Consider the following 27,948-nt stretch of genomic DNA (forward strand, 5'->3'; position numbering starts at 1 on the left):
CAGTACTGAGAAGAAAGAAAGTGGTAACCTAAGGAGAAGTGAAGATGATCTGTTATCTTAAAGTATCAGCTAGTGAGGTGGAAAAAAAATAAATAAAAAAAAAAACTAAAAAAAAAAAAATCCTTTAGTTGCAAGGGGAAGTGGTTTGTTAGCTAAACTGGCATTGTTGGCAAGCATGTCAGCAAGGTTGTCTCATTTCTGCCATGCAAGAGACAAACAAATCCATCAGTGCAGCAGTCCAAAACGTTGATTTTACCATCTGGTAGATATTTGAGTCTTCCAAACCTTTTGATGCATAATTTCCTTCTACTCAGAAAGATAAAGCATGGCCATACTTAGGTACACGTAACTCATGCTGGATGAACTCTGCATTTACTTACGGATTTGGAGTTGTGTTAACTTGAGCCCGGTTGGGAACAGAACTGGTACATTACTTACTTGTCACATTTGCATTGGTGTTGAAGGGAAAAAACCAAAACAAAACCCAAAACAACTCATTAATTAAACTGTGGCCTGAAGTTGCCATCAATTAACAGTACTGAATATTCATGGGTAATATGACCGTATAACAAAGGATGATTTCCCCGCTCCCCCGTGCAATTGCTCATTTGTGGTGGTATTTTGTAAAACTTTGAAACAACTTTCCCTTTCATCTAAGTAGAAAGTATATATGTATTCTGTTTTGGCCATAAATATGTAACAGTTGACCATTTCTTTCTCTGTGATTATTCTGTTACAATCCCATACAAAGTTGGAATTACAAAACCAAGAGTACGGCAGACACATAGTAAAACAATATGTTCTCTTGTGCATGAGGATTTACCTGCTACTGTACCATGTGTTGAAGAGATTATGATGTGCCTTTTTGTCTTTAGAAGGATAAACAATTAAAAGAAATTATAGCAGTAACTTGATAGGAAATAGCTTTGGGGATATTAACAGTAAAATAATGTCCTGCAGCGGCAGCATCGAAAGTCTCCAGGGTGGGATTTTGCTGCTCTGAACAAAAGGTAATCCCTCAATGAGTGTTTTGGTATGCATAAATGTGAACAGTGTTCTTCTTTTCTCCCCTATGTTATTCACCATTCATTTGTTTTTGCTGTTTTTTTTTTTAATTTGTTGCCTAAGAGGCTTGAAAAGCATGATGCACACTTATTGCTGAGGATAAGGAATTAAGTGGTAGAAAGACATCACAAAAATGCAATGAAAATATGAGATGGTCTGAACACAAGTATCCTGACAATGGCAAAGGCAATGCAAACGCTGTCTGACCTTTGCATGGGGTGTCGCAGTATCTCCTGTGATTCATTTACAATCACCAGGCAGAGTACATGATTCATTAAAAGGGAGAGTTTGGAAAATGGACGCACTGTTGGCATCCTGATCTTTCACCTTCCTAAACCAAACTTGCTAAGTAGAAAAAGACTAGTTGTTGTCTTTTCTTGAAACTGTTGTACATGTTTATTTCCCAAACATGTCATGCATCCCTTTAAACTGCAAAACAAACCTCTTGGCATACTGATAGGATGGCAATAAGAGCAAGGCATTCATTTTATTTTAATGTCATCCTTTACAAGGAAATGGCAAGTAGGTTTACTTTAATGTCCAGATAATCTCCAATCCAAGTTTACTTCAAGGTTCATCATTAAGATATAATCATATTTGTATGTGGTCTCTGCTGTTTATGTATTAATTATCAGTCACAGAGTAAGAGTGAACAATACATTTTGAGCTGTTTAAATCAACTCAGTGGACTATTTTATTTATGAATATTGTTGTGCGAAAGCTATATCTATAAGGTTGTGGATCCACAGCAAACATTCAATGCCAATGAATCTTTGTTGGTGACAGGGAATGGAATACAGTACCTGACATTAATCTTCATCTAATTCCTATTACTTAGAGGAGTGTTAGTAAAGTCCTGTAATAGCAGAGTGCAGTAGAGAAAAGGAAGATGTTTCAAAAGATTACCTATCCTTCCTCCCAAGAAGTTCAAGGTACCATTCAGTAGTTTTTCTTAAATGTCTGCAGTTTTTCCAGCCACCGAGTTGCACTTAGTCAAATTGGAATCTTCGTTTTATTTTTCTGTTTTGCTACAACTCCACAAAAAAAAAAAAAAATAATCAAAACACCACTACCAAAAAAATTATATAGCCTAAGTGGCAGTTTTGGTAAGGGATAAGAGAGGAGGGGAACATTTAGCCAAATGTTTTTTAGTGCTTTTTAGTGTTTTGATTCTACATTAGGCCAAAACTTTTCTGAAGGCTTAAGAAACTGAGGATACAGAGATTCTTTCTCTTAACCATCAAATAACAAAATCTGGTGAAGCAACTGGCTCATGTTATGAGCAGTTCAGTTTTAATGCTTTCTCTACTGGAAAAGCATTACAGTTCTGCTGCATGTTTTTATTTTAATCTTTTCAGATATTCTGTGAGTCTAAACTGTTTTAATTCTCTTGACATATATAGCTCCTCAAGATTCAAACTAATGGAGCTGAGAGGAATTTGATGTGACATAGTCTACAGATAGAGTACATTAGTCACAATTAAACCTCTTTATTGAGTACTGATAAAATATTAATTTTGAGGGGCTGCTGCATAAAAGATTTCTACAACTTCAGAAGCAGACAGATGAAGCAAGGCAAAATCATTACAAGTATGCTCCTTTTAAAAACAATTATTAAAAAAAAAACAAACCAAAACAAACAAGAAAACACCAATAAGGAATGAAGAACATGGAAGACCCTGATCATCTAATACTAGAGTGGCTATATTTGGGGGAAAATAGAAATTAATGTTTTATTTGTCACTTCCCTCTCCAGATGGAATAGGATATTGCACACTGAGTATCCTCAACTGTCATGAGCATTTATTGATTACTACTGACAGAAGTCTTCTTCCCAGCCAGTGTGAGAACAATTACTGTTAAAAAACTCACTATACTTAGCATATTAATTTTTTTAAAGGAAATTTTATGTGACAGAAGCTGACATTTTGCTTTGTTTCTGTGTTGGAAAATGCTGAACTCCAGTACTAATCGTGTAAATTTTTTTTTTGTTTTAGATTCTACTGCTAAATTTAGCTCACCTAATATCTAGGTGGTGGATTTGGTGATAGTCCAACTCTTCAGCTGCAAATTGCATCTTTCCTTAAATTTTATGTGAAGATAGTTTCCTGAAAGCTTGTGAGCCCCTTGTGCAAAAGCTTCCATTTGATTTACATTAGGATTTATATTGTGCCTGAACCACAGTCCCAGTCCTCCTGTAAGAACAGTAGTGAGCATGACAGCATGGAACGTTCCCTGCTCATCTAAATCAGCAAGGATGCAAGCATAATGTTCTTCTTAGGTGCATACCACTTCCAAATCAATACAAGTACAAGTAATGGCTGCTTGAATTGTCTAACAATTTATTTTGGGCTGAGTTTTGCTTTACTAAAAATGGATTGTCTGTAGTTCTAGTAAAATAATACAATCTGAATTTTGAATCCATGCTACAGTTCTTGACTTTTTGTATTAAATGTCAAGTGTAAAACGTTTTATGCTAATAGTATTTTATGTAAGAGTATTGAACCTTTGACATAACTTGAGAGATTATTTAAATAACAGCTTTGAAGATGAATTTTTAAATTCACAACCTGGAATATTTACACTACCCTGGCTTGCCAGTGAGCAATCCCTGTAATTAAACTGGTTCTCCATCAGTTAAGCTAAATTTAAACTCTTTTTTTTTTTTTTTTTAAAGGAAGGAGGCCTAATTCATTTGACTTAAAGACATTGCCCTTGAAACATTACAGTTTTAAATGATATATTGCATATTTCATACAAGACATTTTTGCACAGTAATAGTTATGTTTTAGCTTTATTCCTTGCTTTTTGATGTAGTGATATCACCTTAAGGTGAGAACACTGATCTTTTTTTATGCATATATATTTTCCTAAAATATGTGTGCAGCTTCAACAGCAAAATTTAAACTGACCCTGTCATTAAAATCTATAACTGCATGCTGATCTATCATGCAGTGAGAAAAGCTATTATTGACAACTGTCTGAGCCAAATTCAATTGTGTTTGCCTAACTGTAAATATGATATTGTTTTACTTAGGAGAATAGATTGCTTTTTGGTCTGTAACTAAGATCAGATTTTCCCCCTTCATTTTTCTTTTATAATTAGAAGAAGTGAAACTTTTAAACAATATTTAATCCCAGAAATTGCTAACATTTACTTTGCTGAATTGACAGTTCTTTTAAAAAAGAACGGAAGAACCTGAAGTGAAATTCAGCAAATGCTGGTGGGGTAAAGTTTTATAGATTTTGCCATATTTGCAAGCACTTACTTGCAGATACAAATAAGAGTCAACTGATTGATGTGCCATGCACATCACAACAGAGATCAGAGCAAATAATTATGTGTTTGTTACTTGAAACAGGTAAATATGAAACAGGCAAATTCATAAATTTTGGCTTACCACTTGTACTACTTGATGGATGTATCACTCATCAAATTTTTGCAGACACTTCTATAGCCTTTATGAGTGCAAGTGGGGTGCAGTGCCATCTTGGTACTGTCTACACAAAACTGTATTTTCCCCACAGGCTGTTGGGCTTAGCTCCTATTTATGCATTTAAACAGCGATTTGCTATCTATCTACACCTATAGTGTGTATGAGGTGTCCTAAGTCTGGCTGTACTCTTTAACCTCCTCACACAGAATTATGAAAAATGTGGCTGATTTTGACTGGATTAGCCCATCTCTAAAAATTCATTCAGTTTGCAATATAATTTGCCTTGTATGTATTAGTATGAGTGAAACTTATAATGCAAATTTCATTCCTTAAGTACGGAACTGAAAAATCAACCACGTCATTAGACTGTGCAATTTTGTGAACACACACACACACACACATGATCCTCCTTTATACTGCAAATATTCCATGTCTTCTTTTGAACAAAACAAGATTTTCTTCATTTTGTGTATTCTGAAAAAGAAAGAGCTGCTGAATAAGAGGAGGGGAGATTGGGTAGTTGTTTGGTTTTTTTTTTTGGTGGTGGTTGGGTTTTATTTAGTTTTTTTGGGATTTGTTTGGTTTTAAGTTTTTGTTACCTGCATGTGTTTTAAAAGGAGTCTATACTCTGAGATGACAGTTCAAATTATGTTTCTGTCATCCAGTCTTACATACTTATAACTGCTGGGTGTGTATTTATTTATGAAACAATGCTTAAATCCTGGTTTAATGTTGAGATCTTCATTCATCCAAGCCTGATTTTAGGGTGTGGTTGCTCTTGTGGTAAATACCATCAGAAAACTCTAGCTTTTGCATTAGTAATTATTTGGCATGATAGAATTAAAGTCAAATGAACTGGAAAAGTAGCAAAGGAGATTTCTTTTAACATCTTCCTGATGGTAAATTGTTCTGTAGCTCTTCAGCTCGTAATATATAACTTCAGCTGAGTTCTGTTCACTTTAATTCAAATTAAAAAACCCCTTACACTAAAAAGTGAGAAACAGTTCAAGGATACTGCTTTTGAATTAGCTATCATCCTAATTTTGAAATCTTTGTTTTTTGTGATTTTGACCTTTTCAGCTTGGTTGTGTCGAGCATTACATATTCTGGAGCAGAATTATTGAGCTGAATATCTCCACTAGGAGTATTACAGTTGCAATGAGATACTTTTCATGGTATGGAAGGAGAGTAAGGTAGAAAAACTTAATAGAATCATGAAGTTATCGCTTTCAATGTCTTGATTTAAAAAAAAAAAGTGGTTGACAGGGCTCTTTGATTAAAATATCTCAAAGCTTGTGAAACATCATGACAATGAGACAAAAGAATGATCACAGAAAACAAAAAACTATTTAGAAACTAAGGATTTGACTAAATCTTTGTACGTACTTCACCTTCAGCAGATGAGTAATACAGATCATAGTGACCTTGAATGACTCAGTAAAAAGTGACTGAAGTTTTGTCCAGTTGGGAAGTCTTTTTTTTTTTTTTTTTTTCAGAGGTTGTAGCAAAAGAAGTCTAGGAAAAATAACAACAAAGAAATGGGTTTCTGAATGTCATGGGAAGCAGTGAAGTTCCAAAATCTGTGTTTCTGGTAACCAAATAGATGCTCTTTTTGTTATTCATTGTTGCAGGTAGACACAAAATTGATAATACTGTAACTAAAAAAAAAAAGTATAATATTTTTATTAGTTGCAGTTGTTATGATTTTTCTTTCATGTTGCTCTAACTCTGTGGTGCTGTTTGTTGCAGCTGGATGAAGAAACCACGATGTGGTGTGCCTGACCAAACAAGAGGTAGCTCCAAATTCAGCATTCGTCGGAAACGCTATGCGTTAACAGGACAGAAATGGCAGCACAAACATATCACTTACAGGTACTAAAGATGTTCATATGGGTACATAAATGGCTTTATATAGATATATAAAATGTATATTTTTTTAAAAATGTAACTATAAATTTCTGAAATATTCTTCAATATTTTGAGAAATTTATTATTAATCCATGATGAAGTTGCTGATTTGGATGCCTTTTTTTACAAGTATGTCTGTGCTACATAAGAATCAAATTATTTTCCTGGATTAAAAGTGCAAGGATTTAGTAACTCCTAAATTTTCTAAAGCTTTCAGCATTGTTTTAACACCCAATATGTCCTTAACCTTACCTTTCAGCCGCCTTGGCAACTTCTCAGGGAGCATTGCTCTGTAACTAGGTGCAGCGTAATGAAATGCAGGTCTCTAATTTAAGTATGTAAACCAGGTTATTGAAACAAGTCAGTCTCTGTGAAATCTAGGTGCCTACAGGTTTGGTTTAAGTACAAATGAATTTGTTTATAATTTGATGAGTCACTGACTCAACCAATTCCTGGCTGTGTGAATGATGGGCATACAGATATGTGTAGAGGTGTATAACTCCTGAGTCTGGCATGTAGTTTACACAGTGTGTTGCCTACCGTGAAAACTGATCTTTGCAGGGAGACTTAGATGCAGACTGTGTGCTTAACAGAGCTCTGTCAAGCAAATAGTGTCACGTGTGTAATGTAAAAATCCGTAATTTGTCAGCAAACCCAGGATTCCAATACAGCCTGTTGGAAAATTTACACAGTCTCATTGGGATTCCTATAATACCTAACAAGGGTAAGTTCTGAGGCAGAAAATAGTTTCTGAATTCGTTACCTGGTGCTATTATTTGTGAACCTATCCAAGTATTAAATGTTAAGTTCATAAGCTGTGATTGCCATACAGACTGTTCTTCATGCCACAGTGAAGAGAGTTTTATTAGTAAGTGTATCGATACTACGGCTTATGTCTGAATTTGAGGATGCTATGTTAAGACATTACACACTGATATATCTTCAAGCAATAGAGATCTAATTGCCTTAGGCTTTGTATGTTGTAGTGGCTTTATTAATAATGTGAATGTAACTCATAGTTGGTTAGAATAAGAATGCTTACCTACAACACTTCACATTGATCTGCGTGTTAAAATTTGAGTGTGCACACATGTGACAAGGCATACACGGTCACCCACAAATAAGTATGGTTTTCTGACACTAATTTGTACAATCTGATCCTCTATTTCATTACAGGATTTCTAAATCCTGCCACCTGTATATTTAGTATACTGTCACCCAAAGCATTAGCACAATAACAAATAAGGGAGCCTGATATTAGACTGTGGCAACTGTTTAGTAATCTTTCTCACTTTATGCTTATTGGTGGAGAGGGTCTTTGTTAGAATTTCTGTTTCTGAGGAAGTTACATAGCAATACTTCTTATTGTGTCTATCCTGCCTGGTACAGGTCATGCCAGTATGGCTTGTAGATGTTATTAGTGCTTATATACTAAATTGCTGCCACTAGGATGTCAGACTTGTGAGTTTTCCCAGACCCATCTGTAAAAACACTAAATTACTTCTACAAAAAGAGAGAAGCAAAGTAATTATGTGAACCTTTTTAGCAGCCAGAAGAGTATGGGAGTGAAGGAGACCATCTAGAGTATTTCAAAATTACAGCCTCATTACAGAACAAATGAGAACCAACCTAATGGTGTGGTCTTAATTCTTCCTTAGTGTTGTAAATTTTATATAAGGCTACACAAAAATTTCTGAACATTATATGGAGTCAGAGAAAAAATCTATGAAACCTGGCAAGGGATGTTTTCTTGTTTTGTTTTTAATGGATTAATTTTTTAAGGCAGTGTTTACAAAGGCACTTGTGAATCTCTCTCTCAGTAAAACCCACTGTAGATGGTCAATGGTGCCTTCCAAACAAACTAGAATTAATTTAATATTCTTTTTGGCTTCAGGAGACAGTGTCAAGCCCTAAATCAACGTCTTTTTGCTTTCCTAACAAGTTGGATGCATTTTGAATTTCATCGAGTTTAGTAAGTTTATCCTGGTTGTGCTCCCTCCCACGTTCTTATGAAAATTAATGCTATCCTAGGTGAAGCCAGAAAAGAGGCCTTGAGGCAGTGGAAATGCCCAACTATATATTCTAGAATCCTACTTTAGCATTTTAAGTCAGTAAGAAATTCATATTTCTTATCTCCTCTGTATCAGGGAGCGCACAGCAGTATAGGAAATGCATGCTCAGTTGTATGGAGAAGTGATACCCCTGGGTGTGGAGAGCATTCTGAATGGAATGGTGAAGAAGTTTTCAGGATTCTCTGAGAACAGATGTTTTCAAAGTGACCTGTCTATGATTAATAGCATTCCTATACACATGTTCTATTGGAGTTCTGATTTACAGCTGCAAATCTAGAAAAATAATACTTGAGACACGACTTGTTTTCTACAACAAACTTCTCATAAACTGTTAAGACTACTATAGAGCTTCATCTTGTAAAGCCTAATGGGACAGAGATGCTGCGATTCCTGACACCAAGCATTAGCTTTTTGTAGTAAGCATGGATACAGAATTTAGATGAGAATTAAGGTTCTATTATACATTCTTTTGTCATTATAATTTCATCCCCTGTGTAATTCCAGTCAGAAATACCATGAGCAATAAAATTCTAGTCAACCTGAGAATACACAGGAGTTTCCAGTATCCATATACCTGAAATCAGCTAGTGCTATTATTAGGTAATGTTTAGGAACTGGCATAAAATGCAATGCTTCAGTTCATGAGTGATTTAAACATGTTATCTCTCTACTAAAGCCTGATGCTTTTCCAAAGTCTAACTTAAGAAAGGTAATGCTTGCTCTTTTCTTAACTCCGTTAGCAGTGTTATATAACTTAGCATTTCTAACCTGTGAACGGAAGGGAGGGGGACATGTAAAATATACCTAGTAAATGAGGATTCTAAAATTTGTGCAATGAAAAAAACCTGGATAAATGTTACTGTGCTATGTAACCATCAAGTCAGTTATACTTTCCCACAATATAGTTAACAAAAATATATTCTTTGTGTGTTTTTAGTAGTAGTCTTTTTCATATAAAATGTTAATATTGTAAAATATCAATTCTCATTTGTTTAATACTCACCTGATTCGGCAATCCTGAAATGATTACTTCTTTGAATATCAATATGCTATAATTGTAAAAGTTTATGCTGCATTTTATTGCTTTTAAATTAATTAGTAGTAAAAGATTACATTTATCTGTCAAGTATTTTGCTAAGCTTGGTATTCTGTCTTGAAAACCTCATTTTTGTCACTTTCAAACCTCCTTTAAATGAATTATGGGGAGAATATTATCCATGAAACTGAAGAGGCAAAAGAAGTATAAATTCTCTCCGTTGTAGCAGCAGTTGGTTGACTTTCAGTGTGGTCACAGAGCAAGAAAATCAAAAGAAATAGTCCTGACTTGGGTTTAATCAGCTGAAGCAGGAGCTATACGAACTGAAATCAGACTTTACGTGAGAAGTATTCTTACATTACAGCTATAAAGAGTTAGTAAAGTGAAGCTAGGAAGAAGTTGAATCTAAGAAAACCCACATCAGTGAGGAATTAATGAAGCAACTTGCTAGAAATTGTCTCAAGAGAAATAATGGTGCAAAATGGAATATACCTTGACCAGAGGTAGTCTATTAATTTCAGTAAAAGTAACAGTGGGGTTTAACAAAAAAAAAAAAAAAAGGAAAAGTTTGGGTTTAATTTAGATTTGTTTTACAGCAGTGATGATGAGACGGTAGTTTCAACAAGTTGTTCAAATTTAAAGTATGTTCAGATCATCTTAACTGTTTCATATCAAATACAGATCTATAACAGCTCTGTCATACTTCAAAGAGATTATTTGCTGCATCTTTTTACCTCCTTTCTTGAATTTCCTGCTCTTTTATCTTCTCTGTCAAGTAGCATTTCTACAAATTGCATTGTAGAATTATTTTCCCCATTTGTATTTCATTGATCTTTTTTTTTTTTTTTAATTAAAAGCTCATCTTACATCATTATAATCACATAAAATTTCCAAAAGCACTCACTAGTATCCACTCTAATCAGCACAACAGGATAGTAAGGTGTTGTCAATCTTGTTCTCTGGATTTAATGCAAAAATGGGCGTAGAACCAATTTAAAAACAGTGTTTACTACATGCAGTGAATAGAAGTATCAAAGTCTACAGGCCATGAAGTCTGTCCCTGAGTTATTACAACTCTTGTGGAGGCCATTACTGCTAAGGTAAGCAGTAATAATAAGCTTTATGTATTTTGAGCTTTGTCTAGACTTTGCTGAACTGCCTCTTGGATCAGAAGAGTTGATTTTTTTAAATAGAGAATTTACATGAAAAAACTTAACAAGCTCTTCTAGAGGAAATACTGGAATTTAATGGCAAATATGAGCTACTTAATGTACCACATTTAAATTTCAAATGACTGATTTTACGTGGCAAGTGATGTGTATCCTGACAGGCTTGCAAGGCTCCTGAAGCTATTGCAACCAAAAATTTGTCACTGAAACAAGGATATTTGTCTTGATGATATTTTTGTGAAGGAGAGAGAGGGGAGGGAAAATCCAAAGCTTTTCTAAAATCAGTAGAGCTCAGAATTTCCAAGTAACAGTCTTCAAAATAAGACTCTTCAGGCATCTGTAGAAGTAGTAAATCAGTGTGGGAAGTGCATGTCACTAGTGAGATCTTGCTGCTCTTGTGCAAGATGTGCATTTAAAAGCTATAATGCCTAAACCACCTATCAGGTTGAAAACCATATTCACATCAAACAGCTGTAATAACCACAAAATTCATAACTCAGTTGATGCATGTCTGGTTGTCTCAGTGTAGCATCTTTCAAAATTCATAGAAAGTATCACTCAGTTTAGTAGTTTGTAAAAAATGGCATAGAATCATAGAATGGTTTGGGTGATCTAGCCTAACCCCTGTGCAGTGAGCAGGGATATCCTCACAGCTGAACTGAGGCAGTGTGGTCAGGATGATCAGGTAGTGAGGCAAATTGTGCACTCATTGATGGAAGGAGGTCAGAGAGTTGTGGTCAATGGGACAGAGTCTAGTTGCGCCTAACAGGGTCCTTCAAGGGTTGGTACTGGGACCAGTACTATTCAGTATATTCATCAATGACCTGGATGAGGAAACAGAATGCAAGTTTGCTCATGACACAAAACTGGGAGGAGTGGCTGACACACCTGTGCTGCCATTCAGGACCTAGACAGGCTGGAGAGTTGGGTGGGGAGGAATTGAAATGCAGCAAGGGCAAGTGTAGACTCTTACATCTGGGAAAGAACAACCCCATGGACCAGTATAGGTTGGGAACTGGCCTGCTGGAGAGCAGTGCAGAGGAGAGGGACCTGGGGGACAGCAGGATGACCATGAGCCAGCAATCTGCCCTTGTGGCCAAGAAGGCCAATGGTATCCTGCAGTGTATGAGAAGGGTTGTGGTGGGTAGGTTGAGAGCAGCTCGCCTCCCCCTCTACTATACCCTGGTGGGGCCACACCTGGAATATTGTGTCCAGTTCTGGGACCCTCAGTTCAAGAAGGACCTTAGGGAACTGCTTGAAAGAGTCCAGCACCGAGCCACAAAGATGATGGAGATGAACACCTGCCTTATGAGGGAAAGGCTGAGGGAGGTGGGTCTGTTTAGCTTGGAGAAGAGGAGACTGAGAGGTGACCTCGTTCATGTTTATAAACATACGAAGGGTGAGTGTTAAGGGGACAGAGCCAGGCTCTTCTCAGTGATGTCCAATGATAGGACAAGGGGCAATAGGTGCATAGGAAGTTCCACATAACTATAAGGAAAAGATTTTTCACTGTGAGTCTGACAGAGCACTCAAACAGGCTGCCTGAGGGGTCTCTTCTCTAGAGACATTCAAAACGCAGTTGGACACAGTCCTGTATAACCTGCTCTAGGTGATCCTGATCTGGCAGAGGGGTTGGACTTGGTGATCTCTCAAGGTCCCTTCCAACCCCTAATGTTCACTGATCCTCCATTAGATCAGGTTGCCCAAAACCCTGTCAATTGTCTTTTGCTTACTGAAATATTTTAACTTTGGAAGGAATTGTGAGCATGTTCTTCAGCCTCTTTATAAGGTTGAACTGGATCTTTCCAGATCTTTCTCTGCTGAACATCTTTTCTGAGAAATGACCACTAGACTTGGAGGTTAGGAAAGTAATGCTTAGGAAATACTGCTGTGGGGTTTTTTTTATTATTATTATGATGGCCTTCATCTTGCTATCCTGTCCTTTTGCAGTGGCAGTGCTTCAGAGTCAGCATGTCCTCTATTTATTTTTATTTGAGCTCTGTTATTTGGACATGTTAAGTGTAAGATATCCAGTTCCTCTTTTTCTTGATACCAGTGATAGTTACCACTGCTCTGGGTGACTGCTGGTTTTAAAATGTAGAGCCAAGTGTAACAGGAAAAGGGTTTATGTATGAATTTATTTGCTACTGAAGTGATTTGTTGCAACTGAAGACTTTAAAGGTATGAGTCCTAGAATCCCTGGTAAATGTTACACTGTATAGATACTTAACAGTACTTCACCTTTGGAGGTTATGTGATCAACACCATGAAAAAATATGAAATAACTTGGATTTTGTGTGCCCACATTGGAAATTTTTCTTAGAATAATTCACCAGTAGGAGAACTTCAACCTCTGTGTTACACAGAATTTGAATGTGCCTTGCATTAAACACGTTAACATGCATAATCATTTTCTGGAAATGCTCTTATATTGGAATAACTATTGATTTATTTAATTTCTTTTAAAAGCTTCATTTTTCAGTAAAAGCTCACCCTCTCCAGGAGGTTGTTTTGGAAAGCAGAAATCTGTCTTGTATTAAAACAGAATGTATGTTTTGAAGCGTTTCTTGACAGTGAATCTCGAGATGTAGGATGCTATTTCAGAAATAATTCAAATGCTGAATCCCGTTGAAAAAGTCTTCCATCATAGATAATCACCCCTAGTTAGTGGGCATGAAACTAACACAATGGGTCAATTTTTCATTTGTAATCAAAACAATTTTCATTGTAATCAATGACTAAAACTTAATTCTGTGCAGCAAAGAACTAAGAAAATGTGAAGTGGTAAGCTTTTAAATGTCAGTCAAATCCTTTTAGACCAAGCAATTAATCAGTTTGCCAATACAAAATTCTAATCACCTTTTTATCCATTTCCTCGTATCACATGTAACAGGATAAGACTATCATCTGTTTACACACCTCAAAAAATATTTTGACCGTTATTAAGGTTTCTAAATACAAAACAATAAAAAAAAATCCTATGTCTTTCAGTTCAGAGCTTTTCCTACATGAAAAAAATCAGTTTAGCTAGACATGTTTTATTTTCTAATAATGCCTGTTAATTAATTTGCTGTATTCATTATATGTAGCAAATGACAGAGAGTCTAATCATTCAGTGAACTGTGCTTGAGACAATTTATTCCTTTAGAGAGCACATTGCAGGACTGACTAAGAGAAAATTCATCAGCTTTGTAAGTGGCATTCTTAGCATAGCAACAGGTCAGGGTTTTGGCAGTGGCAGTGTAAGGTTGCCTTGGAGGTGTTTTGATTTAGCACTATATGATGGTGGGGTTGTAAAATACTGTATGTTCTCAAGGGGCACAGAAGGAGTAGTTTGTGAACTTGGTAAATAAAACATCTCAAAAAAGTAATTCACGAAGGAGAGAGCTTTCAGAGACAGGTTCTGCAGGGACTGATTGTTGTCCTAGTGTATCCAATATTTTTTTAACTGCCTGAAAATCTATACAACAGTGACCATAAAACTACTGATGAGTAAATAACTATGAAGAAAAGGCATCATACAAAGCAATTCAAATCACATGACATTTATATCATACAGGGTAAGGCAATGCCTACAGATCAGAGGACTGCTTCTCTGTGACAGCAAGATCAGTAAACAACACTTTGTAGTTCTGACAGAGTCACTTTTAAAAGAATGTTGGAAAATGGGAGTCAGTTAAATGAAAATCAAAGAAAATATTTAATAGGCTAGAGCAATTGTCTTACCGTAAGAGATTTTAACAGTTGAAAAGTTTAGTTTCAAAGAGACAGCGAAAAGATAATGACTTTGCAGTGCAGAAATGTCTTTTAAATGTCTCAGGAATGTGAAAGAGAAAGGCAGAACAAGAACCAATGCTATAAGCCAGACGAATAAGAGAGTAAGCACAAGGATGTAATGACTGGTTAAATCATCTTTAGAACAAAATATTATGGGAAGCAGTGGATTCTCTGCATTATTTTTCTACTCTGTTTTGATATCCTTTTGGAACAAAAGGAAAGCTCTTTCTTTAGATAAGTATTACTGGACTCAAAGAATATTTAAAAGTCTAGTCAAAATAGGTAACTTTTTGTTTTCTACATGAACCTATAAGCAATATATTGTATATGTGAAGCCAAATCTATAAAATTAGGCTTGAAGGGTTTATTTCCATTTATATAAACTTACAATACCATATAATCAAGCAAATATAATGCTTCATGAAAATATTTGTGTTCTCCATTAACATGCCATACTGTGTAAACTTACATACATAGTTCCAGAATATATGTAAGGTTTAACTCCTGAAATTTGTGCTGGACATTGAGTCAAGCACATGTCAAATGAACAAAGAGCATCTGATTGCAGCAGTTTCAGAACAGACACAAACCTAACACACTGTTTGATGGCTCTATGAATCAAGTGAAAATGATGGTGGAAGTAGAATTGGTCTGAAATTTATTGCCAGTCTCAACTAGAATGCAATAACAAGAGAAGGACAGGTTTTTTGAAGGTGTCTCTACTATAATTTACTATTAACTGTGACTCTGAACTCAACTGTAATTCTGATGGCTGTTTTGCTTTTCTCTTATGTCTGTTATTTGAAGTAGTAGTGGAGACTGAAATATCTGTTTAAATATGTATTTCTCAATTAGCACATAATTGTCTTCTATAAAATGATTTATCTGAATTCTACAGTTTTGTGCAAGATTTATAGGAGTACTCAGATCATAAAAGGACATCTTAGCTTGCATTGAAATAAAAAATGCTTCATTTCTAATAAGGAATTATCTGTCTTGTATTGAAATCAAAACATTTTGTGATAAGAAATTATCTATGCAGTTAAAAATGCTGCAAGAACTGTTTTTAAGGCTTTGTGAATGCTGGTTGGTAGTCACAGTATGGAGCTCTGCTATTGTTAATGGACTTACTACAAAGTTACTATTTCATTTAACTAGAAACACTTTTCTTTTGATCAGAAATGGCATGCCATTCTTCAGCTGTAATGGAGTATAATTGTGGTCCAGGAGGACAACAGTCAGTGGTTGATTAATCTGGTTTATCCCACTGTTAAGAGTTTTTAATTTTAAAATATTTTTAATCTTTTAAAAACAAGGGGCTTGTACTGCTGAGAGTAACCTAAGTAATGCAGGTGTTAGAATTAAGGGCCAGGCATTTTGACACAATTTCACACCAGCTTGTTGAAAAATACTCTTCCTTATAGGACATAATGCCAGACGATCACATTTTCTTAAAATCACAGTGCTTTTAATGGTTAGGGGGAAATGGATGCAAGCAGTGTCACTTACCGTTCTGTCAAATTTCATCTGATGTTTGTCTGTTTCTTCCAGCATAAAGAACGTCACTCCCAAAGTAGGTGATGCTGAAACCCGTAAAGCCATTCGCCGTGCCTTCGATGTGTGGCAGAATGTAACTCCTCTAACGTTTGAAGAAGTTCCTTATATTGAACTAGAAAATGGCAAGAGGGACGTGGATATTACGATCATTTTTGCATCGGGGTTTCATGGAGACAGTTCTCCCTTTGATGGGGAAGGAGGATTTTTGGCTCATGCATATTTCCCTGGGCCAGGAATAGGGGGAGACACTCATTTTGACTCAGATGAGCCATGGACTTTGGGAAATCCCAATCATGATGGTAAGAAAAGATTTTGGTTTAAAGTGAATAAATTGTGTGGATTTCAGCTAACAGATCTATTTCCATGCTTCCCTGTCCCTGAAGTCACGTAGTCCACGTTTGTTTACTGGAGTTCACCTTACTTTAGAAATATCTTCAGTCTGAATGTAAGTTCTAGTATGAAAAAATGTTTCTCTTGAATAGCATTGAATTTGGGTTAGGAACCTTTGTGTTCATTCAAATGTTGAGTGTTTATATAAACCACTTTAATTTTGAATTTTTTTTTTTTGCCATATAGTTGTTATTTTGGTACAGAAAAATGTGGAATGTTCTTTAGTGTTGATTTAAGAGAGGTTAAAAACAGCTGAGACTCTTCAGTGCTAGCCAATGTACATAAAACCTAGTCTTTTCCAATTTTTCTTTATGGTGATGCAGTGGCAGCACTTAAAGAGAACTCTTAAAGATGCCATTCCAAGAACAGACTTAGTCTTTCCCAGTAGTTTTTGATTGTCTTTTGGAACTGGTAATTCTAACATTTGTCTAATTGACTTGAGATGCACATTCACCAAACAAGTGCAGTTGACATACCTGAAATTTACCAAATCAAGATTAAAGATACCCTAAAGTTATTCCTCACCCAACGGAGCTCCAAGTTCATGTGACTAAGTTACTTCCAATGTGTAGGAAACCTAATTTAAAGGTATCCTTTGCATCTCTGCAGAGCAGTATCAAAGAAGAGTTTTTGTGTAGACATATTCTGTGTTGATGCTTTGATGCTTTGACAGGTTTTGGTTCCAAGCATCTTCAGTTATCCTAGTAGATCTTTCTGTGCCTGTTATGCAGAGTTTGAGAGAGCCTTTTCAGCAAACAATGGCGCACAGAGGATGTTCCTTGCATGGAAAAAGACCATAAAGAGTACAAGAACTGCAAACTTATATTTCAGTATTACACCAAATTTTGTGAACAATGAGAGGCTTTATCTAATTCCTTTCCTTTTCCTTTCTCACCTGAGTTCTTCCAAGTAAGATTCAGACAATTATATAGCAGTGTTTGTGTCCTGGGGTTTGCAACAAAGCTTTAAGCTAATATTTCTCTTGTGAACCAAGACCTATATTCTTATTGGAGAGAAAAATCTGTGGTATTGCATTGCTTGTATTTGTTCTCTTTGCAAGTTTAGCTCTAAGAAACAACAGTAGGAGTCTTCTGTTTGTGCAGTTCAGGTACATAGTCAGTCACAGCATTGTGAGGCTAAATTGAGGTGGTTTTATGGGCCTCAGTGGGAGACCAGCGCTGCATGTAATGTTCTGTGGGTTTTGGAGCTATTACTTCAAGCACTCAGGGAAATCTACAGATGTCTGTATGCCAGAGTCAAGGTATCAGTTTAAAATGTGATAACTCTTTTGGAATAGTTCCACATATGGATACTTCTAGTCTCTTTGAAAGTGTGCAGGCTTTCAGCTATCTCCTTCTCCTTCAACTGAAGTAATTCTGGGAGTGCAAAAGGGCATTCATATCTTATGTGCCTTTTTGTGGTTGAGTTTTGTAGAGCAGTTTTCAAAAGCTTTTTTTTTATTATTAATCACTTATAAGATACCTTGAAGAAAAATCATCAAGTGAAAGTGAAATGATGCTATCACAAAAATTATGCTTTTGTATGTCTTAGAACACCGAACCCCTCTAATAAAAAAAAATTGCTAGCTATGTCATGAAGGTTTAATGGGTACCACTGGAATTTTTTTTTCTGCAAATTAAATAGTTTCTATACTTTACTGTGCTCAAATATACTTATTGAGGGAGACATATTCCTGTTAGAATGGAGGCAAATTAGAAACCCCAGGATACTTGGACTGGAAAATTTGTGCAAAAAAAATGCATGACAATTAAAGATCTTACAACTGCTAAGTTTTCTGAAGAATTTTGGCAAATTCTGGTTGTTGAGATGGTATGAAGCATAGATCTCTTGTCCAGAGAAAAGCCTTATGTTATTGTAGCTCTAGAAATAGCAATGTATATGCAGCTGACCAACATATGCAGAGTGCATGTGCCCATTTGTCTGGTTGGTGACTTCATTATCAGGAAGGCCAAGTTCTGCAGATTATCTTACTTCATTAGCTTATGTCTAGGGATCTTGAAGGAATGTCCAGATATACTGTGACAGGAGCAAATTTCTGAGTTTGAAAAGACAAGCATGCCATTTGAGATTGACAGGAAGCCTTTGCAGTCTCTTAGGTTCCCTATCCTCAATGCTCAGTCTCAAAGCACTGAAAAGCAAAAGGCTGAAATATATTTATGATTTTATCTATGAGTAATTTTTTTCCCAAGTGAGTGTGTTGGGTTTTTTTTGGTTTGGGATTTTGGGGGAAGGGGTGTTGTGGGGTTGTTTTGGTTTTGTTTGTTGGTTGGTTTGGCTTGTTGGGTGAGATTTTTCTCTTTTTTTTCCTTCTTTCCCCCCCCCTTTTTCCCCCCTCTTTTTTCCCCCTCTTTTTTCCCCCTCTTTTTTCCCCCCCTTTTTTCCCCCCCTTTTTTTCCCCCCCTTTTTTCCCCCCCTTTTTTCCCCCCCTTTTTTCCCCCCCCTTTTCCCCCCCCTTTTCCCCCCCCTTTTCCCCCCCCCTTTTCCCCCCCCTTTTCCCCCCCCCTTTTCCCCCCCCTTTTCCCCCCCCCTTTTTCCCCCCTTTTTCCCCCCCCTTTTTTCCCCCCCGTTTTTCCCCCCCGTTTTTCCCCCCCGTTTTCCCCCCCCGTTTTTCCCCCCCCGTTTTTTCCCCCCCGTTTTTCCCCCCCGTTTTTCCCCCCCCGTTTTTCCCCCCCCCGTTTTTCCCCCCCCGTTTTTCCCCCCCCGTTTTTCCCCCCCCTTTTTCCCCCCCCTTTTTCCCCCCCTTTTTCCCCCCTTTTTTCCCCCCTTTTTTCCCCCCTTTTTTCCCTCTCTTTTTTCCACCCTTTTTCCCCCCCTTTTTCCCCCCCTTTTTCCCCCCTTTTTCCCCCCCTTTTTCCCCCCCTTTTTCCCCCCCTTTTTTCCCCCCTTTTTTCCCTCTCTTTTTTCCCCCTCTTTTTTCCCCCTCTTTTTTCCCCCTCTTTTTTCCCCCCCCTTTTCCCCCCCCTTTTCCCCCCCCTTTCCCCCCCCTTTTTCCCCCCCCTTTTTCCCCCCCCTTTTTCCCCCCCCTTTTTCCCCCCCCTTTTTCCCCCCCCTTTTTCCCCCCCCTTTTTCCCCCCCCTTTTTCCCCCCCCTTTTTCCCCCCCCTTTTTCCCCCCCTTTTTCCCCCCCTTTTTCCCCCCCTTTTTTCCCTCTCTTTTTTCCCCCTCTTTTTTCCCCCTCTTTTTTCCCCCCCCTTTTCCCCCCCCTTTTCCCCCCCCTTTCCCCCCCCCTTTTTCCCCCCCCTTTTTCCCCCCCCTTTTTCCCCCCCCTTTTTCCCCCCCCTTTTTCCCCCCCCTTTTTCCCCCCCTTTTTCCCCTCCTTTTTCCCCCCCCTTTTTCCCCCCCCTTTTTCCCCCCCCTTTTTCCCCCCCCTTTTTCCCCCCCCTTTTTCCCCCCCCTTTTTCCCCCCCTTTTTCCCCCCCCTTTTTCCCCCCCCTTTTTCCCCCCCCTTTTTCCCCCCCCTTTTTCCCCCCCCTTTTTCCCCCCCTTTTTCCCCCCCCTTTTTCCCCCCCCTTTTTCCCCCCCCTTTTTCCCCCCCCTTTTTCCCCCCCCTTTTTCCCCCCCCTTTTTCCCCCCCCTTTTTTCCCCCCTTTTTTCCCCCCCTTTTTTCCCCCCCTTTTTTCCCCCCCTTTTCCCCCCCCTTTTCCCCCCCCTTTTCCCCCCCCTTTTTCAAACCATCACAATCTGTAAATTATTTGTGCCAGGATGGTTTCTTCATGCATATTGTGTTCCTAGGTGGTCTCACTTAGAACTCCAATTATTGTGGTAACACTTGGCAACTATGGCAGAAGATGATGGTGGAGGAAATAAACATTGAAGATGAAACACTGTTCAAGAACAGCAAATCAGAATAGACAGAAATATCACAAGAAAACATTTCACAATACATACAGTTAAAGATGTAAAAAGAGAAAAGGATAAAAAGAAGATGAAAATCACATTACATTAAGTAGTTATCTGAAAAATCAATACTCGTTGAGGAAAAGTTTGAATCTTTATTGTCTCCTGAACTTAAGTTTGAGCTAGAAAAAGAAGTAGACAGGAGGAGGGGAAAAAATGGAAGAAATCTTAAATTACCAGTCTTGAGGTTAGGGAGAGATTTTATAGTTCCCATGACTCCAATCCATTTAGGTGACATGTATGACCTCATTCTTTGAATGAAAAATTTATCAACAATGAATAATGTATATTAATCCAGAAAACGACAAAGAATTCTTTCTAAGTATGACAAGAGTTGGGGGATATTTTATTGTCAAAATCTTGAACAAAATTATTTTCCCAAGTATTTTTTTGCAGTTGCAGTGTATCAAGTCACTCTGATGAAACTCAAAGTCACTGCCAGGCAGCAGGGAAAAGAGAAAACGTCTCTATAGTAAATTTTCTAGTAGCTAGCAGGAAAATCCTGTTCTGTGGCCTGTCTTCCTGTACCAAAATGGAAAGTGGTGATCCTAATAGCCTTGACAAGCCCCTCCCACATGTTATCTTTATCTGTACACTATTAAATGTACAGCAACATAATTAGAGGTTAAGGTGTTAGATTCTGATAGAACAAGTCATGGGCTAGATTTCTGAAAAATCTGCTTTCTTATGGCACTGTTAAGCCTCAGAGCCCATAATCTCCTTCTCCCCTGTCCTCCAAGGTACTATATGGCCCATCACACTTATACATTCATAAGTTCTTATAGGCAAGATGATTTCCCCCTTATAAGGATGGCAATTATTTGTTTCTATTTATTTTGTTTTAACTTTAAGCAACAGCCTTTTGAAAGCTGCTAATAATGTGTGCTGAGTATAGATATTTTGCTGCTGGAAAAAAATGCAGGGTGTATTTCTGCAATGACACAGCCTGGAATAGGGATTACCTTGCACATTTGCTTTGTTAACAGCCTTTAGTAATAAAACCATAAAAAAATAAAAATCAGGAGGCCAGTTTTCTGATGTGTACTTCAGAAAATATAGATTAGAAAGAACTCAATATATATATTATATACAGCTATATACAGTACTCAGTAGCTTTTCATTGCCTCATTCCTGTGACTGAAGTTTGCTTATGACCCCTTTGCAGAGCTTTGAAAAAGAGAAAAGGCAATATTTTATCTGAGAGTTGCTAAATGCAGTCTACACAGTGAAGGGCTATTTCTGAAGTGCTGAAGTGGATCTATGTCCCTTATTATAGGATCATTAACTGCTATATTTTGGAGGGAAATTGTTATTTACTTGATTGTGCTTTTGTCTTACTTTTTTGAGGAATCCCTTGTAAAGCCTTGGAGAGGACAAGAACTGTTCTCAGTTTAGTCTGTAGGTTTCAGACCCTTCACCATTTCTGAAATAAGACCCAAGAGTAGTACAGATGAAAAGCCTGAAAGCAGTATTCTGAACAGTGGCTTCAGAGAAAGCTTTCTCCTCTTTAGAAATCTATGTATCTTGCCTAGTTCTGTAGGCAAACCCCAAGGGCCATTTCTTCGACCAAGTTTGTGTAATATTCTGATGTTCCTTGGCAACCCCAACCCATCAAAGGTAGATTCCTTAATTAGTGACCATGCTCAGAAGTTTCATGTTGGGAGATAGTGGCAGGGAAAGAAAGGACTGTGATTTTTGCTGTTAATAGTCACTGCTACCTACAAGCTGAATGAAAGATAGACACTGCCTATCAGCTGAGTATAATAACTTCTTCTTCCTCACAATTGCACTACATATTTCCCACCAATCTCTTTCCCTGGATTTATTGTATGAATTGTTATCAACATATAATTCCCATTAAATATAGGAAAGCTCTTAGATGGAATACTACAAATTATGGTGCAGAGAACAGAAAGGAAGAATTCAGGAAAGTGACCATCATGAATGAAGATATATACACTATGCTCTCATGAAAAGCAACATTCATTGCTAATACATACACACCTATTTTATGGCTTTGTAATTTATGTTTCCTTTCTTCTCCTGAGAGTGTATGAAAATATTTTTGTTATTTGTCAGAAGGTAGACATCTCTAACTTAAAGCATAAACTCTTACCTCTGTTTCAAAAATTGCATTGGTTTATCCAAATCGATTTCTTGTCTGTCTGGCTCCATGCACTTAAGTTAGTTTCAACTTGGTTTAAAGAAGCTGTTTTTTTCTGGGAAAGTACTGAAATCATCTAAGCTTATAAGGGAGTGTTAAACCATTTTGAATGGAAAGTGCACTTCTTTTAACTAGATTAATTTAAGATTGGCCTACTTACACAAGTGGAGGTTTTTTAAACCAGCAAGATTTAGAAGTAGCTTCTGGGGGAAAATAAGGATTTCCTTGGAGCTTAGGTTTCAAGCATATTAAACACAATGCTTAATATGCCTATTACTGGCTAAAATCTGACCACAAAACCATGTCTTCTAGTGACAGAAAATATTTGGCAAAAAAAACTAAGTTTCAGTCCTTCTTAGATAAACACAGTAGGTGAGTAATAGAAGTTTGATACTTTTACCATCACATTCATATCAGTCAGATGCAAGATTTTTTACTTCTGTAGCAAATTTAGCAAGGCAGGTACTGCACCATACTGAAATTCTACAGAAACCAGTTCTTCCATCAAAGAATATACAATAAATAACAGCAACTGAAACACCATTACAGAAGTAATAGGTGGGTTTAGTATGCACTCGCATTTAAATCTAAAGAGAATATTGCCTCAGAATGCTTCAATTCATGTGGAATATTTGTAACTTGTATATATCTGAGGTGGTGTTTTCAGGAGAACAAACCCAAAGCATTAAGAATTAGGATTTTTTTTTCTTGTTAACTCTCTGTCATTCAAAAAATTATTCAAGTTTTGCAGGCAATAAAAAGAGAAAACCCCAAACTCATCAATTTATACCATGCTATTTGTAGATTGCAAAGTTTCTTGGACTCTGATGCAAATACAGTATCTAGTGTAATGTACTGGACTCCAGTTAGTGCATAGATTCTGCTGTGGGCACTGTAGTGGCAGCCAAGAAAAATTTATGAAAATTCTGATCTCTGAACTGCATAGATCAACCTGTAGTAAATTTCTTTTGGCTGCTGGTGTGGCTGACAGTGTAGGTGATATATGGTGCTGGAAATATGAACCACTGGAGCTGGGAAAACTAAGTCTCCTAAGGGAGCTCTGTATCTCAAACCATGCTCATGCTATGGTTAGGTATAAAGGAAGCAGAGCATTTCAGATTAATGGAAGCTCTGTATTACAATATTAACATTAATTTCACAAAGCATAATGCTCTTAATAGATGATATTGATTAGAGCTTATTACAATATATATATAAAGTTTTATCTGTAACCAAGCAGTGTGACCTTTACAGTTGTCACATGCATGTTACCTAGTTCTGTACCAGGATAAATATGTAACAGATTAATATTTTCTTTGAATTTGTATTGTATTATACTTGTGTATGTATGTTTAAACACAGAATTGCCTACATGAATTCAGATCAAAGATTATCCTACAAAATATCCTGTATCCAGTTATGGCTATTAACAGATGCCTAGGGAAGAGAATGAAAGCAGGGCAAACATATGGCAACAAAACCCCAGCATATTCCCTTTTTAGCTTCCAGCAATCTGTGGCTCATTGAATTCTGAGCCATGGGCCATATTTCTGTGTTTAATAGCCTTTGAGGGATTTCCTTTCATGAACTGGTGTAATCTCTGTTTGAACTCATGTAAGCATTTGATATCCACAACATCCTGTGGCAATGTATTCTATAGCTTAAGCAGATGTGAAGAACTACCTCCTTCTAGATTTTGAACCTGGCTGTTACAAAGTCACTTTTTAGGTATTCTGGTATTGTGAGGAGGTAATTTCCTAATAGTTTTATCTATGCCATTCATCATTTTTATGGACCTCTGTCATACCTTGTTTCCAGGATAAAGCAAGAGTCTGACTAGAGTCTGTTTAGTTACAACTTTGTTTACATGTAGTTGTGAGGTTAAGGAAGCACAGCTTCTATATTTTAAGCTGAATCTATTTGAATGCAAATTGAGAGAATTAGCAATATCATAAAAAAGCAGTTATTACATTTATAACATTGCACAATAATGAAGATGCCATGGTATTATTCTGAAGTACTTTGAAGGTGCAGACAAATGAAGTAACTATTGATTCTTTTCATTTTGCTGTTTCCCCTGCAATCCAATTTGATTCAAGAAAATGTTTTCTATGGCTAATCCTCAAGGCTTCTAGTATTTAAATAGCAAACCAGTCTTTCCTCTTCAGTAAGTGCATGTTGGGCTGATAGAATTTAACGGGGTAATAAGTCCTCAAACTTCCCAAATCTTCCATGGATTGTATTTGCTTGGTGAGCATATGCCCACCAGTTCCGTATCTAGGACCACCAAGATCTCACATAAAATGGTAACTCTGTCATATTCAGTGTCTGCTACATAAAACGTGGTCCTGAAAGTACTGTAAGATTCAAAGCTGTACTTGGGAATAGAAAGAAGCCTTTCAGTTATTGAAGAGCTGCAGGCTGGTGAGGACTCCCTCTTTAGACACAGTGCTATACGGAGAGGAGAAGGGGATCTGTCTGCTAGATTCCATTCACTGGACAGAAGCCAGTAGATGGAAAATACTAACTGTTAGAAAGACAATTACCTCACTTTTATTGGTTTGGGGGAGTATTTTTGCTTTCATGGAGCACCCCTTTGGCTTTGAGAAAAGTGCTTTATTTGCATATTGTGAAAAAGGAAGCCTGCTTTCACTGAATGCCAGCATATAACAGTTTTGTGGGTGAATCCAGACCCCCCATTCTAGATGCATGTTTAGCTGGCTGACTGTAAGACATCTCAGGGGCTATCAGTGTGCATATCATGCGCACTGCTTTCACATCATGCTTTCAGCTTTCTTCTTGGCCTAAAAGTGCTAAGTGCATGATTATGCAAAGGGACAGACTATGGAACGCATTGAGAAGATGGACTTTGTGATATTCTTAATTTAAACAATGGGAATGTACACTGCTACTCACATCTTACGTTGTGCTCTGTGTCTGTAGAAGCAAGGTGATATTTTCACTGTGGCTTAATTGCCAGAGATGGTCATGATGTGGGTCGTAAACCAAAACAGGCAGTGTAACCTGAGCCACTAAATTGCATATTGCTTCTGTGGCAGGGTAGGTAAACATAGGTCGTTGCAAGCCTATATGGAATAGTTAGGGAAGTTGCAAACTCAGTTATCCATTCAAGCAGCAATTGGAGGTTATTTCCCACATACCAGGGCCAGCAGAACAAACTGCTTGTATTCACCATCTGCCTTAGTTTGTGATCAGCCAGCTTATCTTAAACTGCTAATGAAAAGTGTTAAAATGAAGTTGGCTGACTTTGCATGGAAATAAATGAGGAAAGTTCACATTGTCGGTTACAACAACCAAGGAGACATATCTGAAAGGCAGACTAGAACCTTGCAGACAATTTTGGCAACCATTGCACCTACATTTACAGAAAAAGAACTAGCATATTTATTTTTTTCCAAAGATATCTTTGTCTCAAACAACTGTTTACACACCAGTGAAGATAAGTTTATCTTCCCAAACTGAATTAATTTGATCAGACACTCACATTAGTATACAAAAAGTAGGGAGTTAATATAGGGAAATTCAGTTGAAAAAATATTGCTTGGGTTTTTTTTGTTTTTAATTATTAGTAAGTTGAAATGAATAATTTGGGGGTTTTTTGGAGTTTGTTGCTGGGTTTTTTTGGTGTTTTTTTTTGTGGTGTGTGTTTTTTTTTGTTGGTGGTGGTTTGGTTTTGTGGGTTTGTTGGGTATTTTGGTTGCTTGATGTGTTGTTGTTCCCTCCCCCCCCCTTCTAGTATGCTAGAAAAGAACATTGGGAACATTTTTTGTTCAGGCAAACAGATGTATTTTGAATGAGTGCTTACATAAAATACACAGTAAATAAAACTAACTCCTGCTAAATCCTTTGAACAGGAGGAAAGGTTAAACTTAGCACATTCCAAATCCTGAACCTCAGAGAGAGTACTCTAATTTTTGTTGTGAAAAAGTTATAGAGAAGGAGGGGAAAAAGAAGAGTTTAACATATTCCAGTGGTTTGCTTTTATTCTTATCTCCTATAAATCTTCTCTTCATCACCTTACATAAAGATAGTATTTCTTTAAAATGTATTATAGAAAAATAATAAAACTAATGCTAATAATAAATAATCTACCTTATGACCTATGAGATTTCACATCAGAGACTGAATTTCAGTTTCTTGAAAAATTGCTTGCCACGGAGAGCTTGTGGAAAGCCACCTTCTCAAACGTATTGGGTTAAGAGAAAATCAGTTCACTGATAATAACAAACAAACAAAAACACCAAAGAAACAAACAAACCCTGCAAAACCCCAAACAAGTTATGAAGTAATGGCTTGAGTTTTTATTTTCAGTCTGATCTGCTAGTAGAAAAATTCTAGGAAAGAGAAGCTTTCTATGATTCTTGGACTGTTCCATAAGACAAAGTGGCATTTCTGTCATTTAAAGCAGGCATTGAGCTTAGGACTCCATCTCTGTTGTGATTCAGAGAACTTAGTTTCTGTTTGCTGCCTGGACCACTTCATGAGGACTTTTTTCCAGAGACAGCAGCTTTAGGAAATCTGAATTTTCCTAGAGATGTTCTGTAGAAAATTATTGCTATGCTGCCCTCTCTTTTCCCCCCTGCCTTTTTAAGGGTAAGGGTAAACAGAATCTAAAAAATCATATTGCCAATTACTGTGGATGTTGTCATGGTTTCCAGAGAGAATGAGACAAGAATTTTACAGTAATTACATCTTTATCTATTAGGCAAAACTGTAATGGACTGCTGTAGCAAATGCAGAAGAATATATGATGACCCTAAAATATGAGGTAGTGCTATACATGACTTTTTAAAGAATAATGTATGACCAGCTAATGAAAGAGTTTTAATGACATCTGTATTCTCAAGCCTAGAGAATATAACTTGTGCTTTATCCTGGCAATTTTTCACTTCAAAATGCCCAAACCATATGTTCTTGAGGCCAAAAAAGTTTCTAATCTATTTTTAGACTCCTTCCCAAGTGACTTGGGTTTCAAAAAGTGTTGAGCAGCTAACACAAGTACCTGGAAAACATCAGGTTAGGAAAAAAAGATTAAAAGAGAAAATCAAAAAGGGCCATCTAAATTAAACCTATAACAAGCAATACTGTCTCTTGAAAAATATTTTGTTTTAGTGAAAAAATTTAAGTCTCTAGGTCAAGTCAATGATGTGTTTCCTGATTTTTGTGCATATATCACTTAAGTCCATATCCTGTACTTTTATAATTAATATTTTGCTACTGCTTTAAATGAAAAGACTTAAGTCAGAAGACTTGAGGGGGTGGAATTAATCTGACCATATGTTGATGTTTGTGTCTGAATTAATCTCATAGAGTCCCTTTAGAATTAGAGGGGAGATATATTGCCTTCATGGGTAAGATTTGTTGCATTCTGAAGTAGATGTTTAAAATAAACTAGATGAATCATGTCCTGAAATACCTGTTTCTCGTTCCTGGCT

At 37.0% G+C, this 27,948-nt stretch overlaps 1 protein-coding gene across 1 annotated transcript in view; it reads left to right on the forward strand.

Moving 5' to 3' along the window:
• Positions 1-27,948, forward strand: part of MMP16 (matrix metallopeptidase 16) — a 163,922-nt gene that overhangs the window by 82,182 nt on the left and 53,792 nt on the right. Inside the window, exons 3-4 of the mRNA XM_054385354.1 lie at positions 6,252-6,374; positions 16,016-16,320. Of these exons, the coding sequence (XP_054241329.1) occupies positions 6,252-6,374; positions 16,016-16,320 (428 nt within the window). The remainder of the gene's footprint in view (positions 1-6,251; positions 6,375-16,015; positions 16,321-27,948) is intronic.

Source organism: Indicator indicator, chromosome 12 (assembly GCF_027791375.1).
Source record: "Indicator indicator isolate 239-I01 chromosome 12, UM_Iind_1.1, whole genome shotgun sequence".
Taxonomy (NCBI): domain Eukaryota; kingdom Metazoa; phylum Chordata; class Aves; order Piciformes; family Indicatoridae; genus Indicator; species Indicator indicator.